A 14,331-nucleotide genomic window follows, 5' to 3' on the forward strand; every position below is an offset into this window, starting at 1 on the left:
TGTCCTTGGTATGGACACAGTGACACTGGTGTCTGGTTAGAGAGCAGGGGCAAGATGTGAAGAATGCCCCAGAAGCCATAGCCAGGCATTGAGTGTCAGATAGAGACAGCATGGAGGTGGAAATAAAGATGAAGTCATTGAAGGTGAACAGGCTGTCTGTATAGTCCATAGTAAAAAGATGCAACATGACTTTGCAAGTAGATTTGGACAGAACGTGACCCCAGAGAGTCTATCTTGTTGGTCCTCAGAGGCCCATGTGTGAGAATTGGTAGAGACACACTGAGTCAGGACAGTTTGAGGGTGGTGTTGCCATCGATAGAGAAGTGAAGGGACTCTGGAGAGCTGACTGGTTCTCAGTAGAGAGTGCTGTAGAGTACTGCCAGCACACAGGGTGAACTCTCCTGTTCATGTCTGCTACAGGCAAAGGGGCATTATCTTTCTCCAAGAAAGAAACATGTAAAGGAGCAAAAGCATAGTTTCCTAGAAGGATCATTCCGGGAGAGGTCAGTCACAAAAATAAAGAGCCAGGCAAGGTGGCTCACACCTGTAATCAGGGTCAGGAGTCCATCTGCCTTGGCCACACAGCAACCTGCTGTCCGTGTGGTATAGTCTGAGCTGCTGTCTCCAAGTGGTATATTGAATTACAGAAGGAATCTTTCTCGGTGACTCAGTAGGACAGCATGAAATAGAGTATGATTTAAATCAGTAAGCAGCCAGGCATGGTGGCTTATGCCTTTAATCCAAGCACTTGGGAGGCAGAGGCAGGCGGATCTCTGAGTTCAAGGCCAGCCTGGTCTACAAAGTGAGTTCCAGGACAGCCAGGGCTATACAGAGAAACCCTGTCTCGAAAAAACAAAAACAAATAAATCAGTAAACAAAAGATGAGCTTTCTATGTTTAAAAAGAAAGAAAACTAGAAATGAGTCCAGATTGTATTTTATCAGCAGCTGTGCTCTGAGATAGAGCAGAGCTATGTGCTTCTGTCTCCTGGAAGGGTGGCCATAATATCTGTTCAGAAAAATTGTCTGAAGAACTTGGGAGGGGTTTCCAGTTAGTTACTGAAATGATCGGTTTCATGTCTTCCCTTCAGCTGATTCAGAAAGGCACCAAGTTAGTTTTGGAACAAGTTGTGACATCCATTGCGTCAGTTGCAGATACTGCAGAAGAAAAGTTTGTCCCCTACTATGACTTATTTATGCCATCACTGAAGCACATTGTCGAGAACGCAGTCCAGAAGGAGCTGAGGCTGCTTCGAGGGAAGACCATCGAGTGCATCAGCCTCATCGGTCTGGCCGTTGGGAAGGAGAAAGTAAGCCATGGGATGCATTGGTCAGACCATGCTCTTGGTAGCATGGCTCCAGGGCCTTGGGACGGCTGGGGGAGACTGTGTTTTCTGTAGACTAACAGTTCCTGAATGCTGAGGGGTTTTGGGGGTTTTGTTTTTCTTAACTTTGCCCTCACACATTACAATTTTAAATAGAAATATATAATTCCTTACTTTTTTTTTCATTGTTAAGGATTCTGCTTTGGTCTGGTTTCTTGAAGTTTCTTTTCTCTGTTTTTCAAGACAGGGTTCTCTGTAGCCCTTGGCTATTCTGGAACTCTTACAGACCAGGCTGGCCACGAATTCAAAGATCCTACTGCCTCTGTCCCCTAGTTTTGGGATTAAAAGTGTGTCATGTCACCACCACCCAACTCACTGTTAAGGACTCAGCCCACATCACTGTCAGCAGTGACAGCATTACATCTTTGTCTTAATATTCCAAAGCCCATTTTTTTGTTTTTGCTACTAGTTTTTGTTTTGTTTTGTTTGTTTGTTTGTTTGTTTGTTTTTCAAGACATGGTCTCTCTGTGTAGTCTAAGGACACTAAGCCTACCCAATGTGTGCGTGTATGTATGAGTGTGTGTGTTGTATATTCATTCATATGGCTTTAAACTAATTTTGGAACACTGCTTCATTGATTGCAGTGAAGATTGTCAAATGGAAATCATAGAAAATCTTTATACACTGACTTTCATGAAGCAATCTAAAATTTTCTTCCTTTATTCATAATTAAATTACATAAGCTATAAACTAGATTTTAATGCCATTAGAAATTTCTTCTTTTAGCCGGGCGTGGTGGCGCACGCCTTTAATCCCAGCACTCGGGAGGCAGAGGCAGGCGGATTTCTGAGTTCGAGGCCAGCCTGGTCTACAAAGTGAGTTCCAGGACAGCCAGGGCTATACAGAGAAACCCTGTCTCGAAAAACCAAAAAAAAAAAAAAAAGAAATTTCTTCTTTTTTACCTTAAATTTGAAGTATGTTTTCTTAGAGCATTATGTTAGTTATACAATGCAAAAAAATTATCCGTATGACTGTGATCCAAAAGGAAGATACAGATTTTAAAAAAAAATTTAACTTTGAATTATTGGGAGGGTTGGGGAGTACCACAGCATCACAGCATACAGGTGAAGATCAGATAACAGCCTTCAGGAGTCAGTTCTCTCCTGCACGTGAGCCCTGAGGGTTTACCTCAGGTGGTTAGGTCCTCATGCTCCCTTGCATGCCCAGCCACCGTGCTGGCTCTGGATACAGGCAAAGTGGGGTAACAAGCATAAGACTATCTCTGATAGGATATGCATTAATAGGATGGATGGGGTTTTCTGCATATTCTCTAGTTCATGCAGGATGCTTCAGATGTGATGCAGCTATTATTGAAGACACAGACAGACTTCAATGATATGGAAGATGACGACCCGCAGGTAAGCAGTTTGCTGCATGTACCGATGCAGGGTTGGTTGATTGGTTGGTTGGTCCTTGTTTTTCCTGCATGCATGTGTGTGTACCTTGTGTGTTTATAAATGGTTGTGAGCAACCATGTGGGTGTTAGGAACCCTAATTGAACAGCAAGTGCTCTTAACCCCTCAGCCATATCTCCAATCCAGATGTTAATTTTACAATGAGTGACAGCTTTCTAGAGATGTTCTTGATAAAACCTCTGGTTACAAACATGTTGGTCGTGGGCGGCTCTGGAAGTGTGCTGCATCTCAGCCACCTGTTAGCTGTTCCTACTTTCTGGAGCAGAGCTGTTCAAAATTGTGCTGTAGATTTCTCCTCATACATAGTTACTCACAGATCTTTCTCAAGGATGAGTATCTTTGTTGGGTGTCTGTTGGCCCATTGTCAAAAGAAATCTCAGCCCTTGTTGTGTGTGCCCACTTACCCCACAGCTGCTCCTTCTGTTACCTCAGAAGGGACATTTGTGTGTATGCTTGGCTGAGTCCTAGTCTTCTCCTTCGTAAAGCTTTTTTGATGTAGTCTCAGTGGCTATTTAAAGCACCAAGGTGGCAAGACTGGTGTTAATGATAGCATTAATCCTGATCTTAATGATAATTGGCAATGCTAATATCTCAAAAGACACTGAATAGTTATGAATGAACCGTCAACCTTACATAAGCTTTCTATGATTATTTCTCAGAGCTAAATAGGAAAGTACAATTGTACAGAGGCAGAATAGCCTCTTTGAGTGGCAGTGTGTAGATAACTACCAACCTTTGTGTAGACGGGAAAGGCTAGAATGCAAACAGCTAAGAGTAGGGAGGTTGGGGACCGACCATACCCTGTAAGGAAGGTGGGAAGGACTACAGTTTTAGCTTTATATTTATTGGCTAATGTAGATTGCTTGGTATGTAGAAAATAAAACACAGGGGGCGGTGAGATGGCTCAGCGGTTGAGAGTGCCGACTGCTCTTTCAAAGGTCCCGAGTTCAAATCCCAGCAACCACATGGTGGCTCACAACCATCCGTAATGAAATCTGATGCCCTCTTCTGGAGTGTCTGAAGACAGCTACAGTGTACTTACATATAATAAATAAATCTTTTAAAAAAAAAAGAAAGAAAATAAAACACAGAGCATTGTAGAGTGAATGAACTTTATTCACAATTAAATACAAATTAAAACGACTTGGATATTTCATGTTGTTCCCAGGAAGAATGTCTATTATCAAGAAAACAAATGACAACATGCTAGATTATATTAACTGTGAGGATATAGGAAATGAGGAGCCCTTAATTCACCACTTTGGGGAATGTTAAATGTTGGAGCAATTATGCAAATTGGTGTGGATGTTTCTTAAAAGACTGAAGTTCAGCATGGTCACCCCATGTCTGACAACCGCAGCGCTTGGGAGGCAGGGGAGGCTGGTCTACATACAGACAGATGTAGTTAGTGGTCAGTACCTTTAATCCCAGAATCTGGGAAGCAGAGGCCAGGCTAGTTTATATAAAGGGTTCCAGGTTGGCCAGGATTGCACAGTGAGACCCTGTCTAAAAAAAAAGAGAGACTGAAAATAGTGCTGCCATGTTGCTGTGTGGCCCACCCATGCTCCTCCCAGGCAGGGCCCACAGGACTCCAGTCCTACCACAGCTGATTCAGACATCCATGTCTCTGTTCACAGTAGCAAGGACACAGAGGAAGCTTAGTTGTCCATCAACACACAAGTGGGTGGGAAATGGGGAAACCTGTGCTAAACAAGCAGGCTTTTCCTCAGCTGTGAAAGATGTGATTTGCAGAACAGGAGACATAGCAATGGAAATGGCACTGGTGGTAGAAGGGAACGGGTGGATGGTAGACCTCAAGAGGGAAGGAGCAGACAGCATGAAAGAGCCACAGTGCCTGAAACCTGTCATCTCCCTTGTGTGCTGATAGGGCACTTAGTGTGGTTTCAGTGGTGTGTGTGGTGCTGTGCCTAAAAGTCAGCTTCACTTTTAGTTAAGTGGTACAGATACAGAGAAAGAAGAAATTGTAATTGCATCATAGGGGAAAAGTAGGACAGCCTCACCTGCCAGCTCCATTGGGAATGTTTGGAGTGTATGCCATTGGGAAATGCATGAACATGTCAATGTTTCCTCAAGAAGGGAAAATGGCTTTATCTGTCTCAGTTACCCATTGCCTTATGGCCTGTTTGGAATGTTCTCCCAGATTTCTTACATGATCTCAGCATGGGCCAGGATGTGCAAAATCCTTGGGAAAGAATTCCAGCAGTACCTTCCCGTGGTTATGGGGCCGCTGATGAAGACTGCTTCAATTAAGCCTGAAGTGGCCCTTCTAGACAGTAAGTGCCTTCACCGGGACATGGCAGCTCGGCTCCATCCTTCCCTTCCTCTCAATGTTTGTCTTTCTCTGGTTACTAGCCCAGGACATGGAGAATATGAGTGATGATGATGGTTGGGAATTTGTGAACCTCGGAGATCAGCAAAGTTTTGGTATTAAAACTGCAGGACTGGAAGAAAAGTCAACGGCTTGCCAGATGTTGGTATGTTGCCTTGGTTAAGCTTTGTTTATATCCCCTCATAATAGTTATAGTTGATTCATAAGACTGTTTAATAACCTCATGCAAATACATTAGAACTTGTACGTCTAGATTTTCTCCTTTGCTTATGCTTATTCTGTGTGTGTGTGATGTATGTGTGTGAGTGCAGACACACAAACTCAGGTCAAAGGACAACTTTCAGTGATGGCCTGCACCCTTCCAGTGTCACACAGTCCACATAACCCACACTGGGTCTCAGGTTGTCAGCCTCACACACAAGTGCTTACTCAGAGCTGGCTGTCACCGCCTGTGTTACAGAAAGTTTGCAGAGGGTTTGGGGATGGGCTGTGGGTATAATTTTTGTGGGGGATTTTTGTGTATTTCAGTCAAGTCTATATAGTGACTTAAGAATATCTTTTGAATAAATGAACAGAAATGTGCTGGTGGTATTAAAAGCTAACAGTCTGTTTTCAGTGTAGACAGGCATGGTCAGAGAATTGGTGCTGATCTCTGGAAACCCCATAACCTGGCCCTTGATTTCTTTTCTTACAGGTTTGCTATGCTAAGGAATTAAAGGAAGGGTTTGTGGAATACACTGAACAGGTTGTCAAACTGATGGTCCCGCTGCTGAAATTTTATTTCCACGATGATATCCTTCAACAGTTGAATATAAGCACTTCTGGGTGTAGTAACGTAATGTCTACCATTACCTGAGTCGCACATGGCCATTGCTGTGCGCCTGCTCTGACTTCGTTGTGTGTGCTTGTCTACATATGCCTTCATTTCTTTCACCTCATACACCAAAAGTGTGAAAAGGAAAGGTTGAACCATATGGTAGTTGGCTGTCTGTGACCTTACTGAGAATTGTGAAGACTGACATTTGTTGTATTTCCCCCGATGGCTTCCTTTCTATAAGGCTCCTGTAGTGTGATAACACCTAGTGGATAACATCTCTAGGGAACATCTTGGTAAATCTCAGAAGTGTTTGATAAGGCATAGTTAATACTGTGGGTGTTTGTGATCTACATGTGTGCTCACTTTAATAAGCCCGCCCAGCCCTCACGTTCAGGGCTGTGCTTTACAGTCAGTTCCCAGCGATCCCTGCTAATGCTGGAGGAGGAAGTAGCACTGCATCTTATCAGGAACACAGGGGCTTCACCTAATTGTGCATCTGTGTCCTACGTGTGTCCATTATCCAGAGGAGGCCAGAAGATGTGGTCAGAGCCCCTGGAACTAGACTTAGAGATGGTTGTGAATCACCGTGTAGCTGCTGGGAGTGAGGCCTTGGTGTTCTGGAAGCCAGTGCTCTTAACCACTAAGCCAGCCCCTAGAACTTGAACTTAGTTTTTCAGATTTAAAGTTTTTTATGTCATATGTATGAGTGTTTTGTATGAATGAATGCATGTGTACATGTCTGCTGGTACCACGGAGCTCAGAAGAAGACATCAGAACACCTGGGACTAGAGTTAGCAATTGTTAAAAACCACCATGTGGATTCAGGAGAACTGCATAAAACCCTGTGCTCTGCAAAAGCAACAAATACTCTTTTAACAGCTAAGCCATCTCTCCAGCCTTTAGCCTCTGTAATTCCTATTTAGGAAGTTACCCAAGGCTTTTATGTTATGAATGGAGGTAGATATGGAAGAGCTACGTAGTCCTCGTTGAAAGCCAGCAAGTCCTACATAGGGTTCTGAATAGTTTTCTTCGGAGAGCTGTAGCTTCCATTGCTTGTCCTACTGAAGCAGTGAGCAGCCCTTCATTCTTGCAGATGTGCTCCTGCGAGGTGGGGGGCAGGGCAGGCAGGAAGCCTGTGCTGGGTTTGTACCTACTTTGTATGTCACACAGCTCTCACCTTAGATGAGCAGGGCATGTTGCTTAGCGTGTAGGTAGAATGCGGGGGGCACTACGGAGGTTTCCTGATGGCGTATTTCCTTAACCTTAAAACGGGTCCGAGTGGCAGCAGCAGAGTCCATGCCTCTTCTGCTTGAGTGTGCAAGAGTCCGGGGTCCCGAGTATCTTACGCAGATGTGGCACTTCATGTGTGACGCTCTCATCAAGGCCATCGGCACAGAGCCCGACTCAGATGTCCTCTCGGAGATCATGCACTCCTTTGCAAAGGTGGATGTTTTCTCTGAATGTTCCCTCCCACTTTATTTTATTTTTTTATTTATTTATTTTTTTTTAAAGATTTATTTATTTATTATATGTAAGTACACTGTAGCTGTCTTCAGACACTCCAGAAGAGGGCGCCAGATCTCGTTACGGATGGTTGTGAGCCACCATGTGGTTGCTGGGACTTGAACTCTGGACCTTTGGAAGAGCAGTCGGGTGCTCTTACCCACTGAGCCATCTCACCAGCCCCTCCCTCCCACTTTATAAGCCACTTTTGCTTAGTTCTCTGCTGAATAAATTGGGCCAGGGAGTTACAGAACTTTTAAGTGTATTGTTACAAAACGCTTTCTGAAAATGTTACAATTTTATTTGTTCTGAAATGTTGGTCTGGTCATTATATTTATTGGTTGAGAAGTCACCTTTTGAGAAATAGATTACACAGTAAAGATTGTTACATGTAGAGGGGGTTACATAGTTAGTAGATTTATAGAAAAGCTGTAGCTTCAATTGCATGAAGCCAGTTAGTGTGCAGTCCTAGGACCACAGAAGAAAGTCTGACGCTCTTCAGTCTCAGCCATGGTTGTGCCTGTGTTAGAACTGCAGATTCTGACTGCAGACATTGCACTGTTTATGCCTAGATCCTCCTGTTAAATTCCCAAATCTCCCTACTTACCCTTTTCATCTCTTATTTTGCTGTCAAAGCCAGGTGGGTATGGTAGAAGTTGGTTACTGTCCTGGCTTTGAATCTGCAACTTGACACAAATGATAGTGGAAAGAAAAGTTTTGTTTCTAGCTCCTCTGTGGAATGTTGTTCCTCAGATACCAGCTAGAAGTATACATTCAAGGAGTGATGAGTTGATTATTTTTCTCAAACCTCGGTGTTTTCTTCACTCTCAGTGCATTGAAGTCATGGGAGACGGGTGCCTCAACAATGAGCACTTTGAGGAGCTGGGAGGCATCCTGAAGGCGAAGCTTGAAGAACATTTCAAAAATCAGGAGTTGCGGCAAGGTGAGTTTCAATATATTCTTTTACTTCTAAACAAAGTCCTTGGTCTTTTGCATGATCATTTGGATCATTTTGCATTGTTTGGGTATGTTTTAGTTAAAAGACAAGATGAAGACTATGACGAACAGGTTGAAGAGTCACTACAAGACGAGGTAAGTCATTCACTCCTGTGAGCTTTGCTCTGAGATGTTTCTTGTGTTTCATTTCACCTTCCCTAGTCTGATGGAATTAATTAGCATTTATAGACTAAGTCTTTGGAAATGAACTGGTCTTTGGGTTTTGGTCTTTCTCTTATTTTGGTAGTATTTACACCCAGCAGATGCCATAGGCTGCCTGAAAAGCTGTTGCCCACAAGCATCATTTGCATTTAATGGTAGTTTCCCACACTCAGTGGTTATCCAGACTGACTGTTGGCAGTCAGGGGCAATTGACCCTAAGGCTTCTTTGTATGTTGTGGGCAAGCGTTCTTTCTATCCCTTGGTTAATATCCCTACCCCTCTTTATTTGGAAAGGAAGATTTTTTTATCTCAGTTTTTCAGTGTGTTTGCCCAGACTGGACTTGAACTTGGGATACTCCTTACTCGTCCTCCCAAAAAACCTGCATGCACCACCAGGCTCAGCTGCGGCTTCCAAGGTGTTGATTCTCTCACCCTATCCAGCCTAGTGTATGCAAACATTTTGGCAAACATTCTGGGTGCAGCCAGCATTTGTGATGTGTGTCTTCTCTTCTGGGCTGTGCTCACATGTGCTCGGAAGAGGCAGCTACAATAAGCACAGCTCTACTGTCAAACCTCAGGGATACTTCAGCGTCCAGGTTCTCAATAGAGTATGTTATAGATGTTACTGCTCAATAATCAAGAAGATATTTTTTCACTCATAGGGTTGTATTGTGTTTCTTTTTTAGGATGATAATGATGTTTATATACTGACTAAAGTGTCAGATATTTTACACTCAATATTCAGTAGCTACAAAGAAAAGGTGTTGCCGTGGTTTGAACAGCTGCTCCCATTAATTGTCAACCTGATTGTAAGTGTTAATCACCTGAAAGCTATTTGAATAGTTAGCCTGGCACTTGGGGTTAAAACGGGACGGGATTCTCACTAAGCATTTTAGTTAATGCACAGCCCTGTGTGTTTTCTGTGTCCTCTCAGTACATTGAGACAGTAACCCTTCCTGGGTACAGTCTGCAGTGTGTGTGTGTGTGTGGCCTTTGGTAAATATGCTCATCTAGTTGGTTTTCAGGTATTTGGAACAGTTTAAGGTTAACAAAGTAAACACAAGCAGATTTGTCATACCTCTGCTCCCCCACACACTCAGCTTCCTGAACAAAGACAGCTACAGTCGTGCAGAACCCAAGACTTTGCATGTTCTAGGCAAACAGTTTGCTGTGGAGCTGTAAGAAACCCCTCTTCCTCCTGCCCCTCCCTCTCACACACCTTTCTTTTTTTTCCTTCTTCTACTCTGAGATAGAGTCTTGCTAAGTAGCTCAGACTGCTGTGGAACTTGGAATCCTTTTGCTTTGTCCTAAGAAGTAGCTGGGACTACAGACCTTTGCCAGCAGTCTCAGTTGGGACAGGGTGCTGTTAGCCTCCTGGGTAGCAGGGATTGCGGGCATGGTGCTCTCTCTGCGCTTGGTCACCTCCTCATAAAATAAATGTATGCATATTGCTGCCCTGTCAGTTCCTCATGCAGTGTGCGGGATTGTGAAACAAATCCCACAAATCCATTGCTATGAAGTTACATAAATCAATGTATTCCTTCCAGTGTTGTTGCTTTAAGATGTGGTTGTTAATGTTTTTATTTCCTGTGTTTGGTACAATCCGTAAGCAGATGGTCCATAATGAATTGTTTACATTTTTTTTTTGTACTAGTATTTAATACTTAAAAGGGGAATCTCATTTTGTAGTGTCCACAAAGACCATGGCCAGACAGACAATGGGGATTGTGCATCTTCGATGATATCATAGAACACTGTAGTCCAGCTTCATTTAAGTATGCAGAATATTTCATAAGTCCAATGCTCCAGTATGTGTGTGACAACAGCCCAGAAGTCAGGCAAGCTGCGGCATATGGCCTCGGCGTCATGGCGCAGTTTGGTGGAGATAACTACCGCCCTTTCTGTACCGGTACGTGTGCCCATTCTGCTTTGTGCCCTCTGTCCCCCGCCACCTCTTCCTGGCCTCCTTACCACACCGGGAAACGTTCTGGTCCCATTTCTGCTTTAGTCTCCCCACCCAATCCCATCTACAGCACAACCTGTATCGTGCTTATTCTCATAGATGGAAATGAAATGAAGGTGGGGCAGCATCTAGGCCAGTGCCAGCCTGTGTAGAGAGGAGAGGTTGGCAGTGCTAAAGTGTGAGAGGCTCTCAAGCACATACAGTGAGTTAGGCTGCTGTGTGGGCCGGCTCTCGTGCTCCTTTCGGGCTTGCTGTCCCTTCCCTTACATACAGTCCTGGGACAGTGACACTTTAGTAATCAGTGACTGGACCGGAGGGAACCGTTCATGTTCATCTTCCTCGGTGTTAGCTGACCTGTTCTTACTTGCTTATTTTAATTTAGATGCACTCCCGCTGCTAGTAAGAGTCATTCAGGCTGCAGAGGCTAAGACCAAAGAAAATGTCAACGCCACAGAGAACTGCATCTCAGCAGTGGGAAAGATCATGAAGTTCAAGCCAGACTGTGTGAATGTAGAGGAGGTCTTACCACACTGGCTGTCATGGCTCCCCCTACACGAAGATAAGGAAGAAGCTGTCCAGACCTTCAGTTACCTGTGTGACCTGATTGAAAGGTACAGGCCACCTTCTTTCCTCACTCGTGACCAGCAGCATGAGAGAGAGAGAGAGAGAGAGAGAGAGAGAGAGAGAGAGAGAGAAAGAGAGGAGAGAGAGAGTGTGTGTGTGTGGTAACTGCCCTGACCTGTAACCTTGTAAACCCTGTCAAGCTTTAACCGTTGGATGAAGATGACGAAACTTGAAGTTGTTTTCTCTATAATTGTGTTAGCTAATGTTGTTTCATGAAAGCTACCCTCAGCTATTCAGTTGCCCACTACAATTGCTGTAGATCAGGTCAGTGGGGGCGAGGTGTATGGTAAGGCATACTGAAATCTCGGGACAAGTTCAGCGTAGAAAGGTCCTATCTAAAAGAAATGAGGTCCACCAGGCAGCATTGTGATCTGGCCTCGTATGTGGCATCGCTCATTCAGTTTCCAACCCCTGCAACAGCATAGTGGCCTTAGAGACTACTATGTTGTATGATTGCTTTGGTGTCTTTCTGCCCTCTAGCTCTGGCTCTTTCACTGTTAGTTACTGTGTTTAGTTTGTTCAGGTATCCAGTAGAATTCCTGAATTTTGGATTTTGGTTTTGGGGGTAGCATATTCCTTCATGCCTATTGGATTCAGGTTCATAAATACTGTGTGTATATGACCCATGAGATTCTAAGGAATGCGATAGCCACCCTCAGAGTACACTGTCCTTGCCTGCATCTGAAATAGCACTCCTAGGCTATTTGATCTCCTTGGAAGTGACCTGTGTCAGTGACTTCTACTCAAATTTATGTGTCTTTCCATTAAGCCTGCCTGACGTTTACTCTCCTAGTTTACTCTTTGAGAGCATCTGGTCTATCAAACGTTATAAGGCACTGTTATGACGTATGTGTGTTGTGTACTATTGACTAGCGCCAGAGGTCTCACATGGCTGCGGCAAATGCTGTGTGGCTGAGCCCTCTTTTTTTCTCTTGAACAGGGTCTCAGTAAGCTACCCTAGCTGGCCTTAAACTTGGTACTCCTCCTCCTCCTTCAACATCAGACTTGCTGAGTTTAGAGACTTTGAGACAACATTGTCTTGAGAATTGTTGCTTGTTTTGTTTTTAACACAGTGCAGAGTAATATAAAGCACTTAATTCTTTTGTTTGGTCCTTAAAAAAAAGTTCTGAAAACTGAACCCATCTTTTTTTCCTGAGTTACTTAAGAAGGAACTGCAGGCCTACTGCAGAAAACCAGCTGGCTTGCTTCTTAACCGAGCCAAAAGGACATTTGCTCTTTTTAAAAAGGATTTATTTATTTTATGTATGTGATTACACTGTAGCTGTCTTCAGACACACTAGAAGAGGTCGTTGGATCCCATTACAGATGGTTCTGAGCCACCATGTGGTTACTGGGAATTGAACTTAGGACCTCTGTAAGAATCTTAGGCAGTGCTCTTAACTGCTGAGCCATCTCTCCAGCCCTGGACATTCGCTTTTAATGAACATATAGCTGTTGTGTACCAAAGAACACAGGGAAGTGTTGTCATGAGAGATTTTATTTATAAAGATGTTTGGTTTTCTCTCTTCTTTTTAGTAATCACCCAATTGTTCTTGGCCCAAACAATACCAATCTACCAAAAATATTCAGTATAATTGCAGAAGGAGAAATGCATGAGGCCATTAAACACGAAGACCCCTGTGCCAAACGCCTGGCCAATGTAGTTCGCCAAGTACAGGTAAGCTGGTCTGGTTGAACTGGAAAAGGGCAGGTAAAATATCCTAGGCATTAGTTGGGGGTCTATTGTCCTTAAATTACATTAAGAATTAACATTTAATAAGCTGCAGAAATTTCATATTTCTATTGGCAAGCTTCAAAATGGGTTAATAACATAAAATCTTTCCATTGAGCTTAAGTCCTTCAGTGGGTACTTCGCATATGATCATTAATTTCAGAATATCAGAAGGAAACAAGATGCAGTTTAATGATGTCAGAACAAAGCAATTACGGATGACTCATTTAGTGACTTGAGGGTAGGCTATAGGCTGCTTCAAGGTACCGGCTGCTGGGCCAGTTTTATTGAGGTAGAGGGATGAACTTTGAAGAAAAGGTCAGATTTATTGGTTTTACAATAGTCGTCAAATTAAAGTATTGAGCATTTGTTTGGGCATTGTTACAGTCTTGTGTGTTTAGTACTTGAAGAGATCACTATGACTAAATGTGTGCATTTCCCCCTAGACTTCTGGAGGACTGTGGACTGAATGCATAGCTCAACTCAGTCCGGAGCAGCAGGCAGCCATCCAGGAGCTCCTGAACTCTGCCTGAAGGGCCTTACTACCACCTGCCAGAAGACTAACTCCAAATAAACGTTTACCCTTTTGTTTAGGTTTCTTTGTTTTGTTTTTGAGCAAGAGAGCAGTAGTGTTGTGTGTAGGCCATTCTTCTGGAGCCGTGCACAGGAAAAGCAACCCCGTGTGCAGGGTGGACTGCCGTGGATCTCGTCAGACCGCAGAGGAGGTCCCTGTCAGCCTGATGGTAGCACTGCAGAGTATTTTTCTATTGCTGTGTCTGACCCACGTGAAGGGAAAGAGGAAATGATTCCTTTTTTCTCGTAGACCTGCAGACACGTAAGGAAAGCAGCTTTCAGATCAGTTCATCCACATAGATGTGTGTTACACAGACTGGGGGACAACCTAGTGTTGATTCTGTAAATGGAGTGAGAGTCTGGGGGTAGAAGGAAGCCTTTACCAGCCAGCCAACTGCAAACAACTGCTGACAAGCCAGCAGCCAGGGCTGTCACTCGATGTCACGCTGCTGCTTTGCAAGAAGGCTCATGCAGTGACTCGGTGTGGAGGCTGTCCCACTCCCTCCCGGCCCTTGAATGTGAAGTGTCGTTGGCATGTCTGGCAGTGTCTCATTCACTCCTCAATAAACAGCATTGAAATACAAAGAGGCCTGTGTAGAACTTCAGTACTGTCTGTCGTTGATTCCTTCCTTTCATGTTTTAATAGAAGAGTGATGTGATATTTTTTTAAGGTGATAGTTCCGGCTCAGTGTTTTACCTCCACACTCTGCAGTGCAGCCTTGGAAGTGTCTCCTGTCTTGGAGTTAACTAAAGCTCAGTTATAACACAGCTACTCTGTTCACAATTGGTATTCTGAAGGTTTGCAAATCCAAC

At 43.8% G+C, this 14,331-nt stretch overlaps 1 protein-coding gene across 3 annotated transcripts in view; it reads left to right on the forward strand.

The window, feature by feature from the left end:
• The window catches only part of Ipo5 (importin 5), a 52,156-nt gene extending 38,053 nt beyond the window's left edge, over window positions 1-14,103 (forward strand). For all 3 annotated transcript variants that reach the window (XM_021181195.1, XM_021181196.2, XM_021181197.1), the window contains 13 exons: window positions 1,090-1,308; window positions 2,658-2,741; window positions 4,960-5,092; window positions 5,172-5,293; window positions 5,843-5,939; window positions 7,236-7,408; window positions 8,300-8,411; window positions 8,505-8,560; window positions 9,313-9,435; window positions 10,316-10,535; window positions 10,972-11,200; window positions 12,750-12,891; window positions 13,392-14,103. In XM_021181195.1, coding sequence (XP_021036854.1) covers window positions 1,090-1,308; window positions 2,658-2,741; window positions 4,960-5,092; window positions 5,172-5,293; window positions 5,843-5,939; window positions 7,236-7,408; window positions 8,300-8,411; window positions 8,505-8,560; window positions 9,313-9,435; window positions 10,316-10,535; window positions 10,972-11,200; window positions 12,750-12,891; window positions 13,392-13,478 — 1,797 coding nt within the window. In that variant the 3' untranslated portion in view covers window positions 13,479-14,103. The remainder of the gene's footprint in view (window positions 1-1,089; window positions 1,309-2,657; window positions 2,742-4,959; window positions 5,093-5,171; window positions 5,294-5,842; window positions 5,940-7,235; window positions 7,409-8,299; window positions 8,412-8,504; window positions 8,561-9,312; window positions 9,436-10,315; window positions 10,536-10,971; window positions 11,201-12,749; window positions 12,892-13,391) is intronic.
• The last annotated feature ends 228 nt before the right edge of the window (window positions 14,104-14,331 follow it).

The sequence above is a fragment of the Mus caroli genome, chromosome 14 (genome assembly GCF_900094665.2).
Source record: "Mus caroli chromosome 14, CAROLI_EIJ_v1.1, whole genome shotgun sequence".
Classification (NCBI taxonomy): Eukaryota; Metazoa; Chordata; class Mammalia; order Rodentia; family Muridae; genus Mus; species Mus caroli.